At 38.6% G+C, this 14,027-nt stretch overlaps 1 protein-coding gene across 1 annotated transcript; it reads left to right on the forward strand.

Moving 5' to 3' along the window:
* Positions 1-765: 765 nt before the first annotated feature.
* Positions 766-13,729, forward strand: LOC104071391 (glycerol-3-phosphate dehydrogenase 1-like protein; the record flags this gene model as incomplete). Its single annotated transcript, XM_009575317.1, has 4 exons — positions 766-878; positions 9,088-9,321; positions 9,735-9,841; positions 13,221-13,729. Coding segments are annotated over 4 exons (551 nt in total), but the record flags the coding sequence as incomplete, so codon positions are not given.
* Between the last annotated feature and the right edge of the window lie 298 nt (positions 13,730-14,027).

A 14,027-nucleotide genomic window follows, 5' to 3' on the forward strand; every position in this document is an offset into this window, starting at 1 on the left:
TTTTTTTTTAAGGTATCAATATCTTATTTTAATTTCTCAAAATAATTAGTTCGCCCAAAAGCTAGACGTGGTTTTAGTTCTGTGTTGGTGTCTGCACACCTTTGCAGCACAAAGATGTGCCTATTCTTGGATTTCACAGTGTCTAGATAGGCGCGTGTGTGTGTATACACATACAGGTAGTCATACATAATAGCACAGAGTTCATCTTATTTTTTCAGTGTTAATTTTTACAGTTTTGTGCATTTTTAGCTTTGTAAGGTCTCATTAACAGCTTTTGCATTGAACTTAGTTTTGAATGGTTGAATTACCTCTTAGTGCTTAGAAACATTTGTCAGTGGCAGCATGCTCAATTAATAAAACATCCTTGACATGCCTTTATCAGTAGGTATTTTTCTGGAATGCAGCCTTAAAAATAATTGGTAGAATTGCACCTGCTATATTTTTAATTCACCTTTGTTTTGTTATTAACTGTTCTTTTTAAAGAGAATGATCAAAAAAAGAGAGAGTATTAGAGAATTAATGGAATTGTTATTTAGAATCTGTTGCTGTGCAGACAGTGAATTATGAAGAAGTCCAGAATAACTCAGTGCAGAGCTTTTAAGTGCAATATAGACATGTCCTTAGTCACTTAAAACGGGAGTCTGTTTAGGATGAAGATAGAACAACCTTATCTCTGCTTTTAAGTATTTTGGCTTGCACAGGAAAGGCTAAATAACACCCAAATAAATTATTCATTTTTTAGCCTTCCTTTCTTTCTCTCAACAGGCAGCAAAATCTTAGAAAATGGCCTTCTCTTCAAAGAACTCCTGCAGACTCCAAACTTCCGAATAACTGTAGTAGACGATGCAGATACGGTTGAACTTTGTGGTGCTCTGAAGGTAAGGTACAGGTACAGGTGGCAGTTGGTACACAGATGGAATGGTGATCCTTGTGGAAAAAAGAGGGTATTTTCATTTAAAGAATTTAGTTTGTTGTGCTTTTTGTAATATATAAAGCTGCTACATAACATTTCCGGAAGAACCAGATGGGAAATTAGGGAGCAGCATGTTCTGAGAGTTGGCTTTTAGACCCTTGTCTCATCATCTCCCAAGTTCTCTTTCTACGTGTTTCACTTAGCTTACACACAGTAATGAAAAAAGTGTTGATTTCATGTAACTGCCTGTCGTGGTTTAACCCCAGCCGGCCACTGAGCACCATGCAGCCGCTCGCTCGCTCCCCCCGGGTGGGATGGGGGAGAGAATCAGAAGAGTAAAAGTGAGAAAACTCGTGGGTTGAGATAAAGACAGTTTAATAGGGAAAGCAAAAGCCGCGCACGCAAGCAAGACAAAACAAGGAATTCATTCACCACTTCCCATGGGCAGGCAGGTGTTCAGCCATCCCCAGGAAAGCAGGGCTCCATCACGCGTAACGGTTACTTGGGAAGACAAACGCCATCACTCCGACCGTCCCCCCCTCCTTCTTCTTCGCCCAGCCTTATATGCTGAGCATGACGTCATATGGTATGGAATAGCCCATTGGCCAGCTGGGCCAGCCGTCCCGGCCACACTCCCTCCCAGCCCCCCGCGCACCTGGCAGGGCACGGGAAGATGAAAAGTCCTTGACTAGCGTAAACATTACTTAGCAACAACTAAAACATCAGTGTGTTATCAACACTATTCTCATACTACATCCAAAACACAGCACTATACCAGTTAATAGGAAGAAAATCAACTCCATCCCAGACAAAACCAGGACACTGATCAACATGTTTCTAGATCCGTTTTAGTTCCCTTTTTTCCTTTTTGCAACAGTGTGTTCACAAAAAGAAAGGGAGACGCAAGTTGGCATTAATCCTTTGTGTCTGTTAACAAAACTATTCCCCTCTTCGTTGTCTTACACAATGTGAGCACTCTTATGTTTTATGTTTTGTGGACATACACTGCATAAAGTTCGTGTGGTTAACCACATACAGAAATGACCTGAATAGGAAAAAAGTTATTTCGGACAGTTACTCATCTGGAATTTTTTTGGTAACAAAATTGATGCTGACAGAAAGCACCGGCTAGCTTAAACATATTCTTACTGCTATTCTTTTCAGATTAATTTACAGGCCATTTGTGAAAGGAAAGCATTAGTCGCTTGGCACCCTGGCAAATAGTACTGTAGTTCACGTTATCTGGTATCTATCATGGAAGCATTTCTGATGGGTGTAGTGGTTTAGTAGATAATTTGGCTTACTTTTTTATTTTTTATGTTTTGGATAATTTGTTTTCTCTGTTGAAATTATGTGTAAACTACACCATTCACTTGCAAAGCTACCAAGCCAATGAATGATGTTTTTAAGCTAAGGAGTTCTGATTCCTGCTCAGCAAAATAATAACATAATTTCTGGCATACTGGTTTTCTTGATAATTTTGTCTTGAGAGCTGTCATACTGGAAGTCCTGAGAAGGAGGAGGTCATGGGTCTGTGCCCTGGGCTAATGGGATACACTTCAGTGTAACATGCTTTGGAGTTACTGTATTTATAGCAATTTCTTAAGATTGTGGAGCTTGTAATTTGGCTCCACAGCCATTGCTTTAAAAAGCTGTGGTGATGTGGGAGGTTAGCAGGAAAGAAATCCCTGTGTATAGACCCATGAAATTAGTCAAAAAGTTTTTTACAAATTTATTTTTCTTTGAAATCTGCTCAGCCTGATGTTTTCTTGCTTAAATTCTTGCTTGATAAAGGAGTTCTGTCCCAGGTAATTTTTATTCCAGACAAATCTTGTGAAAGGGCATTAGAGATGAACGTGCCCATCAAACTGAGCAGCTAGTCAGCAGACACTCAAACTCCACTGTAAAGGTCCAAGTCAGGCAAGATACCAGTATCTCTTCGGAAGTGCAGAAGAATTTAAATAAATTGTTCTTGACTTGGAAAGATACTGAGGTGAAACCTGTGTATTTTCTTTGTAGCCTTGTTTTGTTCCTCCCTCCTGCTTCATTATTCATCATGCATCCTGCAGACTGAACTCTCTAGTTGCATTTCTGAAAAGTTGTATATATTCTGTGTGCTCTGGTCACTTGGTTTTGGTTGCAGTATGTTTTGTTAACTGAGTTGAGACTTCCAAAGAAATACATGGTATGAGCTCTAAACAAAAAGCGAATTAAGGATAGATTAACTTGTTTAAAAATACTATGGATTTCTTGCCTGATTAAAAGGCATGAACTGGTATAAAGTGGCATAGATCAGTCATGCTAGTATAGGGGATGTGTTTTAAACATACAACTCTTCCTTAATCTCAAAGAAAATTTTATTAAAACCCTATTTTTAAAAGTAATTTTTCATTTAAAACCCTTTCTAGTTTAATCCTAAATCTTGTGCTGACAGCATGTAAATAATTTCCTGAGCTGTTTTTAACTCGAACATTGCAAAATTTTATTAATGCATTGGGAACATGTATGCCTCTGAAAGAAAATGAGGAAGCTAAAATTAAACAAATGGGTATGTTTTTATTGCCTGTGCAAAGCAAAATGCAAAGCTCAGATGTGAATAGTGAAATGTAAACTTGAGCTTTTTTTCTTAAAAGTTGTACATTCTTATTAGGAGAATTGTTTGCTAAGGGTAACAACAAGCACTTTGCTTTTTTATGATTTATCTGATAATATTTGTAATACAAAACATGAAAAATAAGCTTCTTTTCGTGTGATTGTTTTTAGGGAAAAATCTGAAGTGTAGCTTCCATCAGCTGACAGTTACTTTATTAAACCTGGAAAGTTACTTCATGAAAAAATAGTAAAAATTAGCATTATTTAAACTGTTGGAAGGAGGAAATTCCCATTTCAGAAGATGACAGTGTTGTGTTGTGTGAAGAGACAGGTGTAAAAAAGAGGTTCTACTCTCTTTCTATAGTAGTGACAATTCAAAATGTCAGCAGTGTCACTGCAAACTACAGCTTAGAGGACAGAAGTAAGCAGGCACACATGCCAGTCCAGACTGTCTTTTTGGATGTGGAAATAGCAAAAGCAACTCCTGTATTCGTATGTAAAGGATTAGAATACTACATTATGAGAAGTAGTATATTCTCCCAGCTTCTGCATTTTTCTATAAATATCAGCTTGGGAAAAGGAGACTTTTCTGGTATTTCTGGCATATTAGACTAGATCTTGTTAAAAGTCTATACTTACCTCACGCTTTATTTCTGCAAGCCTTTCTAAGCAGGGAAGATTTTCAATGTTGGATGGTTGCCTAAAGGTTGGGAAAAAATACAGAAACGTAACAGAGAGTGCTCTGAGCACAGCTTTCACTTACAATAATGATAATTTTAGGTTTGAAATTTGTTTTTTGAAGCATACTTGAATTCAGACTGTAATAATAGGTATTGCAGCTGGGTGATCATGAAAGAACATGTGCTTGATTGCTATTTATATACATATATGCATATATATATTGAATATCCACTTCATTTACTGTATTTATTTTTGTGACAATGGGCTGATGGACATGCACTGAAGTATAGGAGTCAGTGCAGTGAAACTGCAGTCTTGTGTCAACTTGGGGACTGGCTGGAATGGCAGCCACTTTACAAAATCTGATGATACTGAGGAAGAACAGCTGTCTATAGTAACTTGTTGGCTGTAGGAACAAAAAGTGCTTGGGGTATTCTTCTTTATCAGGATATTTTTCTTTTAAGAACTGAAGAACATTTCACATTTATTTGTTGACCTTTTCTAAGGGTTGAGGTCAGAAATTAAGAAACTTCAAATTTGGATGGTTCAGTTTCAAGGTGTCCAGTTGAGTTTACAAGCAGCCTGACCCAAGGCCACCTACAAATTTCAGCTGCCATTTGCCAGACAATGAAGGGGCCTTCCTAGGAGGTGCTTAAAGGTCATGACACCACTGTAAGAGTAGTGTGTGCAGCTATGCGTACATACGGATGTGCTCCTGGATGCTGATGGATGTGATACTGCAGAGTAGCACAGACCCAAGGTTATCACCTCTGGGGTATCCGTAGAGTCTTTAGTGCCTGTGCTAGTGTGTGGTCTTACAATCAAACAGCACAGACGTGAGGCAATACTAAGCTGGTGTACGAACCCAGCAGCATACTTAAGAGGCAATATAAACACGGGTAGCTCCATTCTTGGGTGTAAAGTGTACTGGAATCACTTACCCAGTGCAGCGATGACAGGGGTGAGTATGAGGGCAAGAGAAGTGAGAATCTAATCTCTGGATATGGCAAAATGGCCACGTTCCAGCTGCCTGGTGTATTTGTTTGGGGATCTGGAGAGTTGAACTCCCTCAAGTGGCAGCAGCCAAGGCGAGCAGAGGTGACAGTTACTGTAGGAAGGAGAAGGAGCAGCAGCTGTGGTGGCCTTTCAGGTTGCTTCAGGCCCATCTCTAAATCTTATGGCTCCAGCTTAGCCTTAAGCAAAGAAGTAAGAAGTATAACAATGATGTATTGTTTACCAGGTTATGTAACCCAGCATTATTACTTACAAAGGTGGTCCTGCAAAGTGTGTTTATGGCAGTCACTGTTGGATAGTCAGTCTAAGTACTGTAGAAGTTGATTATTAGAAGTGGTAATTACTCTTTCCTGAGATTAAGTGGAAATAAATCCATTATTTATATTCAGGTTTGCCAGGAGCAAGCAAGCAGTTTATGCTTAACCTCTCTGACAGTTCTGCTGATACTGTCTTTGATTTCTTGAGTCTTCATTTGACCTCTCTCAGCCATGTTGTGAAACAAGGAGCTTCTCCAAATTCATGTGTAAGTAGGAGGGAAAGCAGGCTGTGCTGAGCTGTGACACTACCTCAAGGAAGGCTGGATGTCCCAGGTGAATTAACATTTCTGCTTAGTTCTCTAATGATCCATTTAATTATGGAGAGGTAATGGTTGCCTCAGAAATGGCCTCTGAAGCTGTCTTCATGAGCACTCCACAAACTTACTGTAAACAGAGTAGTACTGTAAATTGAGTATTTCTGAGCACTGACTGTGTAAGAGAATAATCTGTCAGCAAAGTCTGTGGACAGTTAACCTTGGTTCCCTGATCATCTACTGATCTTGCATTTGTGACCTCTGGCATGTTTGCAGCAGGTCACGTGCAAGTAAAAGACACTTTTTCTCATTTGCTCTTACACACATTGTGAGCACTGCGTGGCATCAACTTTTTTTTTCTGGAGTATAGCTTCACTATCTCGATGATAAAATAACTGAGTCCAGTCCTTGCTCATGTTCTAGAATAACTAGGACAAGGACTAACGCCAGCTTCTGGATACCAGACCAGCAAAAAACTCGCCTGTTAGTGCAAAGTATTTTGGTAGCTTAAAAACATATGCAATATAAAAACACCTTGTGCATCTTGCTTACAGGATGCATGCTTTAACGTAAAAAGCTGTTAATGCCGAGATGGGGGAAATGTGTTTGTTCAAGCGTGAGGTGGTTTTGAGAGCTCTGAATCCCTCAGGCCAAGAGGAACACTGCGTTGCAGTCATTTTGGGGTGGTTGTGACAGTATTTGTGAACCTTTGGAACAACAGGTTTGTCTGTAGGCTGAAGTTGTCCTTGCTTATTGGGCCCTCAGACCCCCATGTTATGTATGCAAATGCAGTCAGTCTTTGAGCTCATGGAAATGTGGGCTCTCTCCTCTTGCATAAATGTATACCCACTGCATTTGCAGGAACTCTTGTAACTTCAAGTGCAGGCTTTGGCAGTGGCAGTGTTCAGGATCAACCATATCAGACACAGAAAGATGTTTTGGCCAGATAGATGCGCGATTCTCCCTCCACCCCAGTCTGCTTCTCAGAGGATCTCAAAGGATCTGAGTACTATCTCAGAGTGCTAGTGCCATTAGGATCTTGTGTGTTAATTTGTGTTTTGCTTATGCATGTTCCTGAAACAAACTCGACTTAGTGCCTGCACCCAGAGATTTCAAGTACCAAGCTGCCTGTTTTGGTCTTGTTTTAGACAGAAGGATGACTCAGTCTCAAGTTTTGTGAGGTTTTTTGTTGTTGTTTGTTTTTAAAAGGAGTGGCTCGTCTTTCAGTAAGGTGTAACTTTCAATGTGGTATAATTCAGTTCTCTACAGAATATTACGAGAGAGTTGTCATAGATTCTTCAAGGATTTAAATGAAACCAGATGGTAGAGCTTGTAAATTCATAGTTGTGGCCTGAGAGTTACGTAGACTAGGATATAATAGTCTCCTAGGTGTGGGTGTGTGTTCTAGAGCATAATCAGTTGTCTTGTTTTCTCATTATTTGCAAACTATGTGTAAGAACATACAATGGGACATTGTACAAACAAGAAGCTTAATGTTTCAGTTACAACTTCTCTTCTTCCCTATCCCATTTCCTCAAAAGTAACTAGTCTTGGCATGGCTTGCTTAAAACAATATTTCTGTTGCTCCAAAGACAAGCATTGCAAAAGATAGAAGTAAACAACAAAATACCATAGGCCAAATCGTACTGTAAATTATGATCATGTAGGCTGCTTCAAAGTGGGAAGAAAAGTCAAAGCAGGCAAAGTTGGAGAGAAGGGGAAGCTTTAGTATTGGAGTGTTCAAGAAGTACATGGAAAAAGCTCAGAGGTTGTTCAAAAATGTTTCTGTTTTTAGCTGAGTGCTAAACACTTGCAGACTTCACTTATGCGCAAATTCAATTTAAATTGGTTACCCTGTCTGAAAACTTCTTAAATACCTGTTTGACTTCCTCTTGCTTGCCACCAAATGAACAAATATTGGAGATTGGTCTGGGAGAGGTGTCCGATAAAAACATACCTTGACTGAGTCATCAAATCCAAGATTTAAGCCAAGATGATCTAAAGCACCAGCTTTAAAAGTCTGATTGTCTTTTGCTGCTTCAGCTCTGATGCTGAGATATGTCTGCAATTTTTAAGGTCACCTTTAGACCTCAGCTAGCTACTCAAAAAGCACTGACTCATCTTCTGACCTCATTTAATTGAGAGTCGCCTAGACATGACTGGCCATGCAGCACTGCAGCTGCCTGCAGTTTTTGGTTCTTACAGTTCAAAAAACAAACCAAAACTGGCTGTTAATCAGTTTCTTGCTTTCATTAGCAACTTCTAACTGTTGCTGTTTCTTCAGCAACAGTTAAGGTTGGTTTGGTTGTTTGGGTTCTTTTCCCTGCATCGGGTGCGATATTAGGTGCCATAATGTTGGTTTTCCTGTGGTTTCTGTTGAGGTCACTGCTGCTGTTGTTGCATGCAGAAAGGTATTACTACATCTATTGCTTCCTTGTTTGCTCTATCAGTACGTCAGAATGCCATCTCTTTTGGAGTGTTTTGGTTTCTGATAGAGTTGGGGTTTTTTTTGGCAGGGGTAAACTAACCATGGCTAGTCTCTGACTCCCAGACCAGAAAATAGCTTTTATAGTCACTTCACTCAAACATATCTCAACTAATCTCTATGTTTGTAAACCAAAGAAGGGACTGTATAGCTGATTGTTCACAAAGAAACAATACATTCTTTGCAGAAGGCTGTCACCAGGTCTAAGGAAAAAAAAAAACCCAACATTTTTTGTTTAGGAAAGGTCTTCCTGTATCATGAACCTTCTGGGAACCCTTGATTAACTATTACTGTTATAGGAACTCTGCATACTTAAAAGGGCTGAGTACGATTAGCTTGGCTGAATTTGGTCCCTTAGCATATCAGCATGGAAGTCAATAAATGTTTCTTAGTTTCAGTATTACTTTAATCATAAAGAAAATGTGGATAAATGGGCTGTGGGATGTCAGTCTAGCTTTACCCCTACCTCAGGGCAGGAACAGCTCAATCTAGATAAAACTTTGTTTGGGTGCAGTGTTTGTTCTTGAAGATAGTCAATAATAATAGCTCCACAGCCTCCGGGGCAACTTGTTCAGAGCTTTAACTATGCTTTATCCTTGGAAATATTTAATAATGTAAGACTTGTCATCTTTTTTTTTTTTTTTTAAAGGTTATCCCATAAACCCCAAAACCAAAAAACAAAAAAACCCCCAAAAAACCCAAAACAACAAGCTAGTCTTACATTAATAAAGTATTTGCAGTTCTTAAGGACATCTGTACTCTGTCTTTTGGTGTCTCCTAGGATTCTGTAAGCAATAATTGACTCATTTCCCATTTGTTTTTTCTCATCAGAATATAGTGGCAGTAGGAGCGGGGTTCTGTGATGGCCTTTGCTGCGGTGACAATACCAAAGCTGCCGTTATTCGCCTTGGCCTAATGGAGATGATTGCCTTTGCCAGAATTTTTTGCAAAGGACAAGTGTCTACTGCCACTTTCCTGGAGAGCTGTGGAGTTGCTGATCTCATCACAACATGTTACGGTGGCCGGAATCGACGTGTAGCAGAAGCATTTGTTAAAACTGGAAAGGTACCTTATTCACTGGGTGAAATCCATTGTTGCAAGTACTAGCACTCCTGGTTTGTGGAGTAATAGTACAGTTATCTGAGACATGCTAGCTGTACTGAGTGAACGCCCTTCTCTTTCCTCTCATTTTTGAGTGTGTTACAAGGCTAGAATGAGTGTAAAGGTGTTAAAAAGGAGGGGTGATAAAAAAAAAAAGCTGGAGGGATAAGATGTTGGGAGATGCAGATTTAAGAAGGAGAATATTTACAAACAACAATATAGGAGAATATTATATATGCTTACTCAAGTATACTTTTGAGAAAGGAAAAACCCTCAGTAACATTTTTTTTTTCCCATACAGATGATGATGTCAGGCTTATGAAAACTTTATCATAGCTCTCCTTTTCTTCCTTTCCCCCCCCCGCCCCGTTGTTTAGTCTATTGAAGAATTGGAGCAAGAAATGTTGAATGGTCAGAAACTGCAAGGGCCACAGACTTCTGCAGAAGTATATCGTATCCTCAAGCAGAAAGGAATGCTGGAAAAGTAAGTAAGAATGGACAAAGCAAATTCCACATACCCCTTTTTTATCTCCATAACTCTTTTTGCATTTTTAGTCTTAAATCTTCATGAAGGTAATAGCCAAAAAGAAAATCACTGTAATAAGAGTAGCTTAATCCCCAGTTAAAAATCACAGAGAGAAGTGAATAAAACCTCAAAATAATATTGCTGTAGATAGAGCTAATAGTGTGACATTAAATTTGTAAATTTTACAGAATGTATTATTGCCTCCTGCTATCATAGAAAAGCATAGCAAAGTGTGTTTTAACATGTGAAAAGAATAAAATACATGAAAATAGAAGCTGAGCTTCCTAAAGAGAGTTGTGAAGAGGCTCTACAGCTAATTTCATAGTAGTAAATTAATTGCTTATCTCCAAGGAGAGGATCTTTGTTATTAAGGATCTGTATAGCTGATCAGCTGAACAGAGTGTCTGCTTCTGTCCACATGGATTCTAGCTTAGATACAGCAGTTCTCTTTCCTAATGTGACTTCCAGTTTGCTGTAGGATAAAATCTGATATCTGCTTGTGTAGGTCAGGGTTTTTTGGGTTTTTTGTGGTATGAAATTAAGAAGTTGTCCTGGCTTGTTCATTTGTATTCAAGTCAGAACATGTATGATTCCTAAAGCCACACACACAGTTGTCTCCTTATGAGATTAGGGGATGCATTATCTCTATCTGTTCCTGTTTGTAGAGGAGGCAAAATAAGAAAATAAATGACTGCTAGTCAGAAGAGCAAGCCTTGTTACTTTTTTTTCCAAAGCAGTTTTTAAAGTCTAGTTTTAATGGATCAGCTGCATTAAGTGGCTTATTTTTTATCTTTGGGAGTAAGGCACCTAAGTCTGTCTCTGCAGTGTACAGTAGTTAAGCTAACGGCAGGAAAAAATCTAATTAAAATGTTGGCTTCAGGTTTTGCTGCTTATGATTCCCTAAATGAGACAGGATGCTGTGTTTGGGGATTTTTTGGTTGGTTGGTTGGTTTTTTCCCTGTTCTGTCTTACAACAAACAGAGTGCATTACAGAAGACTTTGGGTTGTGTTTTTAAAGAAAGATGTGAAAACAGAGAGTTGCTAATTTCTTTTTGGTATATCAACATATATATGTCAGTTCTTCATGAAAGGTCTCTTTCAACAAGGCTTTAGAAAGCAACTTTCAAAGTTTTTTGAAAACTCCCTTGCTACTGCTTTAAAACACAAAACACAAAACAGTAAACCAGCCATGGTTTCAAAGTGAAGAGGAGGGAGTCTAGTAAAATTTCATACTCTCATCCAACAAAAAGAGTCCCAAAGCTACGTAGAAATATGCAAAAGTCAAAGTTCAGTAGAAGAGCCTTGGTAGCAGGGTTGATGCCTATTGATACTTATAGTGCAATTCGTTTTTTCATTTCAACAGTTGTAGAACTAGCCCTCTTAATGTGCTCAGACATAAGATGCATTTGGAGTTTGCTGGCCATGAGCCTCCAGTCAGCCTTGATTCTGCTTTCTCCATGTGAAGTGTGGCAGGCTGGTGCACAGCAGAATAATGTTCTCTGTGATAGAGAGCAAGACTTATGTATCACGATGTGGTTTGTAGTAGTGGTAGTTCTTCACTGAGAAGTAACTGCCAGTACTGTACCTAAAGCTATGTGAAACTTGCTTTTGCTTCAGAAGGTTCACGTGTTTTGTGGCTGCCTCTAGTAAAAGCTCACATAGGCATAAAAAATTTTATTTCAGTGCCTACATTTAAGTTTTTACGGTAAAAGCAAATTCAGCTCCTCCCCCAGCCCAATATATTATACAAAATGAGTGATAAGTGAGGCATGTTACACATTTGCATTTATTAAATTTCTTTTCTGCATATTTCCTAGTAAGGGTTTTGAAACCTAAACAGTGTAGCATTGGATTTGAAAGAGCAGCTATGTGGCTATATGCTAATTTTGGTTCCACCGATGAAATAAAAACAAAAATCAAGTCAGTTGGATTGACCTGAAATAGTTTTTGCTATTGCTGCTATTTTTGTCTTGTTCTCCACAAAAACAAACCAAAAGAAATGAACATGCATTCATAGCAGGACATTAAAATGTTTCAGATGATTCAAAATGTAGCATTTCATTTTTGAGCACTTCTAATAAAAGCCATAGAAACAATGGCCTAAATTCACAAGCATGTCCATTCCCCCACTTTATTTTCCCCAGTCATGCAAAGTATTGCATTCAGCCAAGTACAAATCTTGTATCTGCCCCTGAGAATCCAGCAGTCACCATGCTGTAACAGTACTCCCAAATGGCTCATGGCTTCTCTTGTGACCTCTGGTTCACTTTGAGGAGTCTAGTTCAGAGCTATGTGGTGATACCAGAGTTGCCTCAGTATAACACAAGCTAGCAGAGTGTATGGGCAAGCATATATGGTGCTCAATATGGTGCTCAGTACTGGTTGGGGGTTCTGCTCAATGTTGCATTTGTGCATTACAGATAAAGCTTTAGAGTGACTGATGGGACCACTTTCCTGAGGAGAAAGTCCTAGTCCAGATGTATTCTGAATCACTCAGAAATGAACTATTTCACCATCTCCAATGCTCCTTATTTTTTATTTCAGTCAAAATAACGTAGTGTGTATTTGGTTGGTCAAAATTTATCAATATAAAAGGCCATACTGAAATGGCGTATTTATTCTGGTGAACAGATAATTAATCCCTAAAATTCGTCAGACTCTGTATGAAAATGGGACTTGTATGGCTGTCATTGTCCAGGATGGACAGAAAGCAAATACAAATTTCTGTAAAGCATCTTGGCTGTAACAAGCCTTCAGACTATCAGAGAAGCATGAATAATTTGAGGGTTGTTGGAAATTTGTGGCCAATTTAAAAAAGAAAAAAAGAAAAGCTAGAATTTAGTGTTTCAAAATCCGCATTTAATTTTGGACTCCTATTAAGAACTTGATCTTCAATTTCTTCTTGGGTCTCTTTGTGTCATGTTCTGCGATTGTATTATCAAATTATTGCTCAGAAATAATGCATAACTGATGTGCCAGTCATCCTTTTTAACCATAGATGAGTACTGCTATAAGAATGTCAAGGAAAGATGTGAGTGGTTTTAATTTTTTAATTTTTTAGATCGCTTAATGGTTGTGCCATACATAATGAATGTTGCAGGCTCCATTATAGCTAGCTAGACTTCTGAGAGTGACTCATTTTAGAGATGCATGTAGGTTCTGTATTTATCCAGCGCTTTTCAGCCCGGTGTTAGCGCTTGACGGATATTAAAAGAAATTGATTTTTCAGCCTCTCTCTTTACCCTCCGTCTCCTCACTCCGTTTTATTTCTTTCATTTAAGAAAATGTTACAGAATAAATTTACACTGCATTTGCTTTCCCCACTCTGTTTCCTCAGATTTCCACTATTCACTGCTGTGTATCAAATCTGCTATGAAGGGAAGCCTGTCAGAGAGATGATATCCTGCCTTCAAAGTCATCCAGAGCACATATAAAATCAATCAGGCCATCGTACTAATGCAGCTTTCAGCCTTTCAAATTTATATCTGGGTTCAAGTGGATGTATCATTAAGCTTCGTTCAAAGCTGCTCAGTAGGCAACAGTAACAACATGAATGTCTCTGAATGGGTATTGGTTTTTGTTTTACAGCCTAGTTTGACATAGCATGCAATGTTGGCTTGGTGATTGCTGTTTTACTGGCTTAAATACAACTGTTTTAAGATGCGCAATGCCAAAGTTGCACTACATGTCTAGTGTATATACACAAATGTACTTTTTGCGTGTTCCTACACCATAAAACACAATGTTTGGTTGTCTCTTACTAAGGCCTAGTCCAAAATCCACTGGACGCCATGGGAAGAATTCCACTGGTTTTGATGGAGACTGAATCCAGCCTGTAACCTTGAAATATTAGGAGTCTTTCTATTAGAACTTCTAGAACTTCGTTTTATTCATACACATTGAAATGTCAACATTTTGCATGTTTATGATTATATTAATTTAAGCAATATTAATGCAAAACAAGTGGTAGCAGTTATTCAGGGAGCTACAGGGATATTTTAATGAACTCTGGTGAAGAATATTTTGATTTTTGGAAGCCTTTAAAACGTCAGACTATTTTGAAACCAATTTCTAAGTGAATTTAAAGTTTTTAATTACACTGTTTTAAAGGGAATATGCTAGACGGGGATCATTACCTCCCCTT

Source organism: Fulmarus glacialis, unplaced genomic scaffold (assembly GCF_000690835.1).
Source record: "Fulmarus glacialis isolate BGI_N327 unplaced genomic scaffold, ASM69083v1 scaffold22533, whole genome shotgun sequence".
NCBI classification, from domain to species: domain Eukaryota; kingdom Metazoa; phylum Chordata; class Aves; order Procellariiformes; family Procellariidae; genus Fulmarus; species Fulmarus glacialis.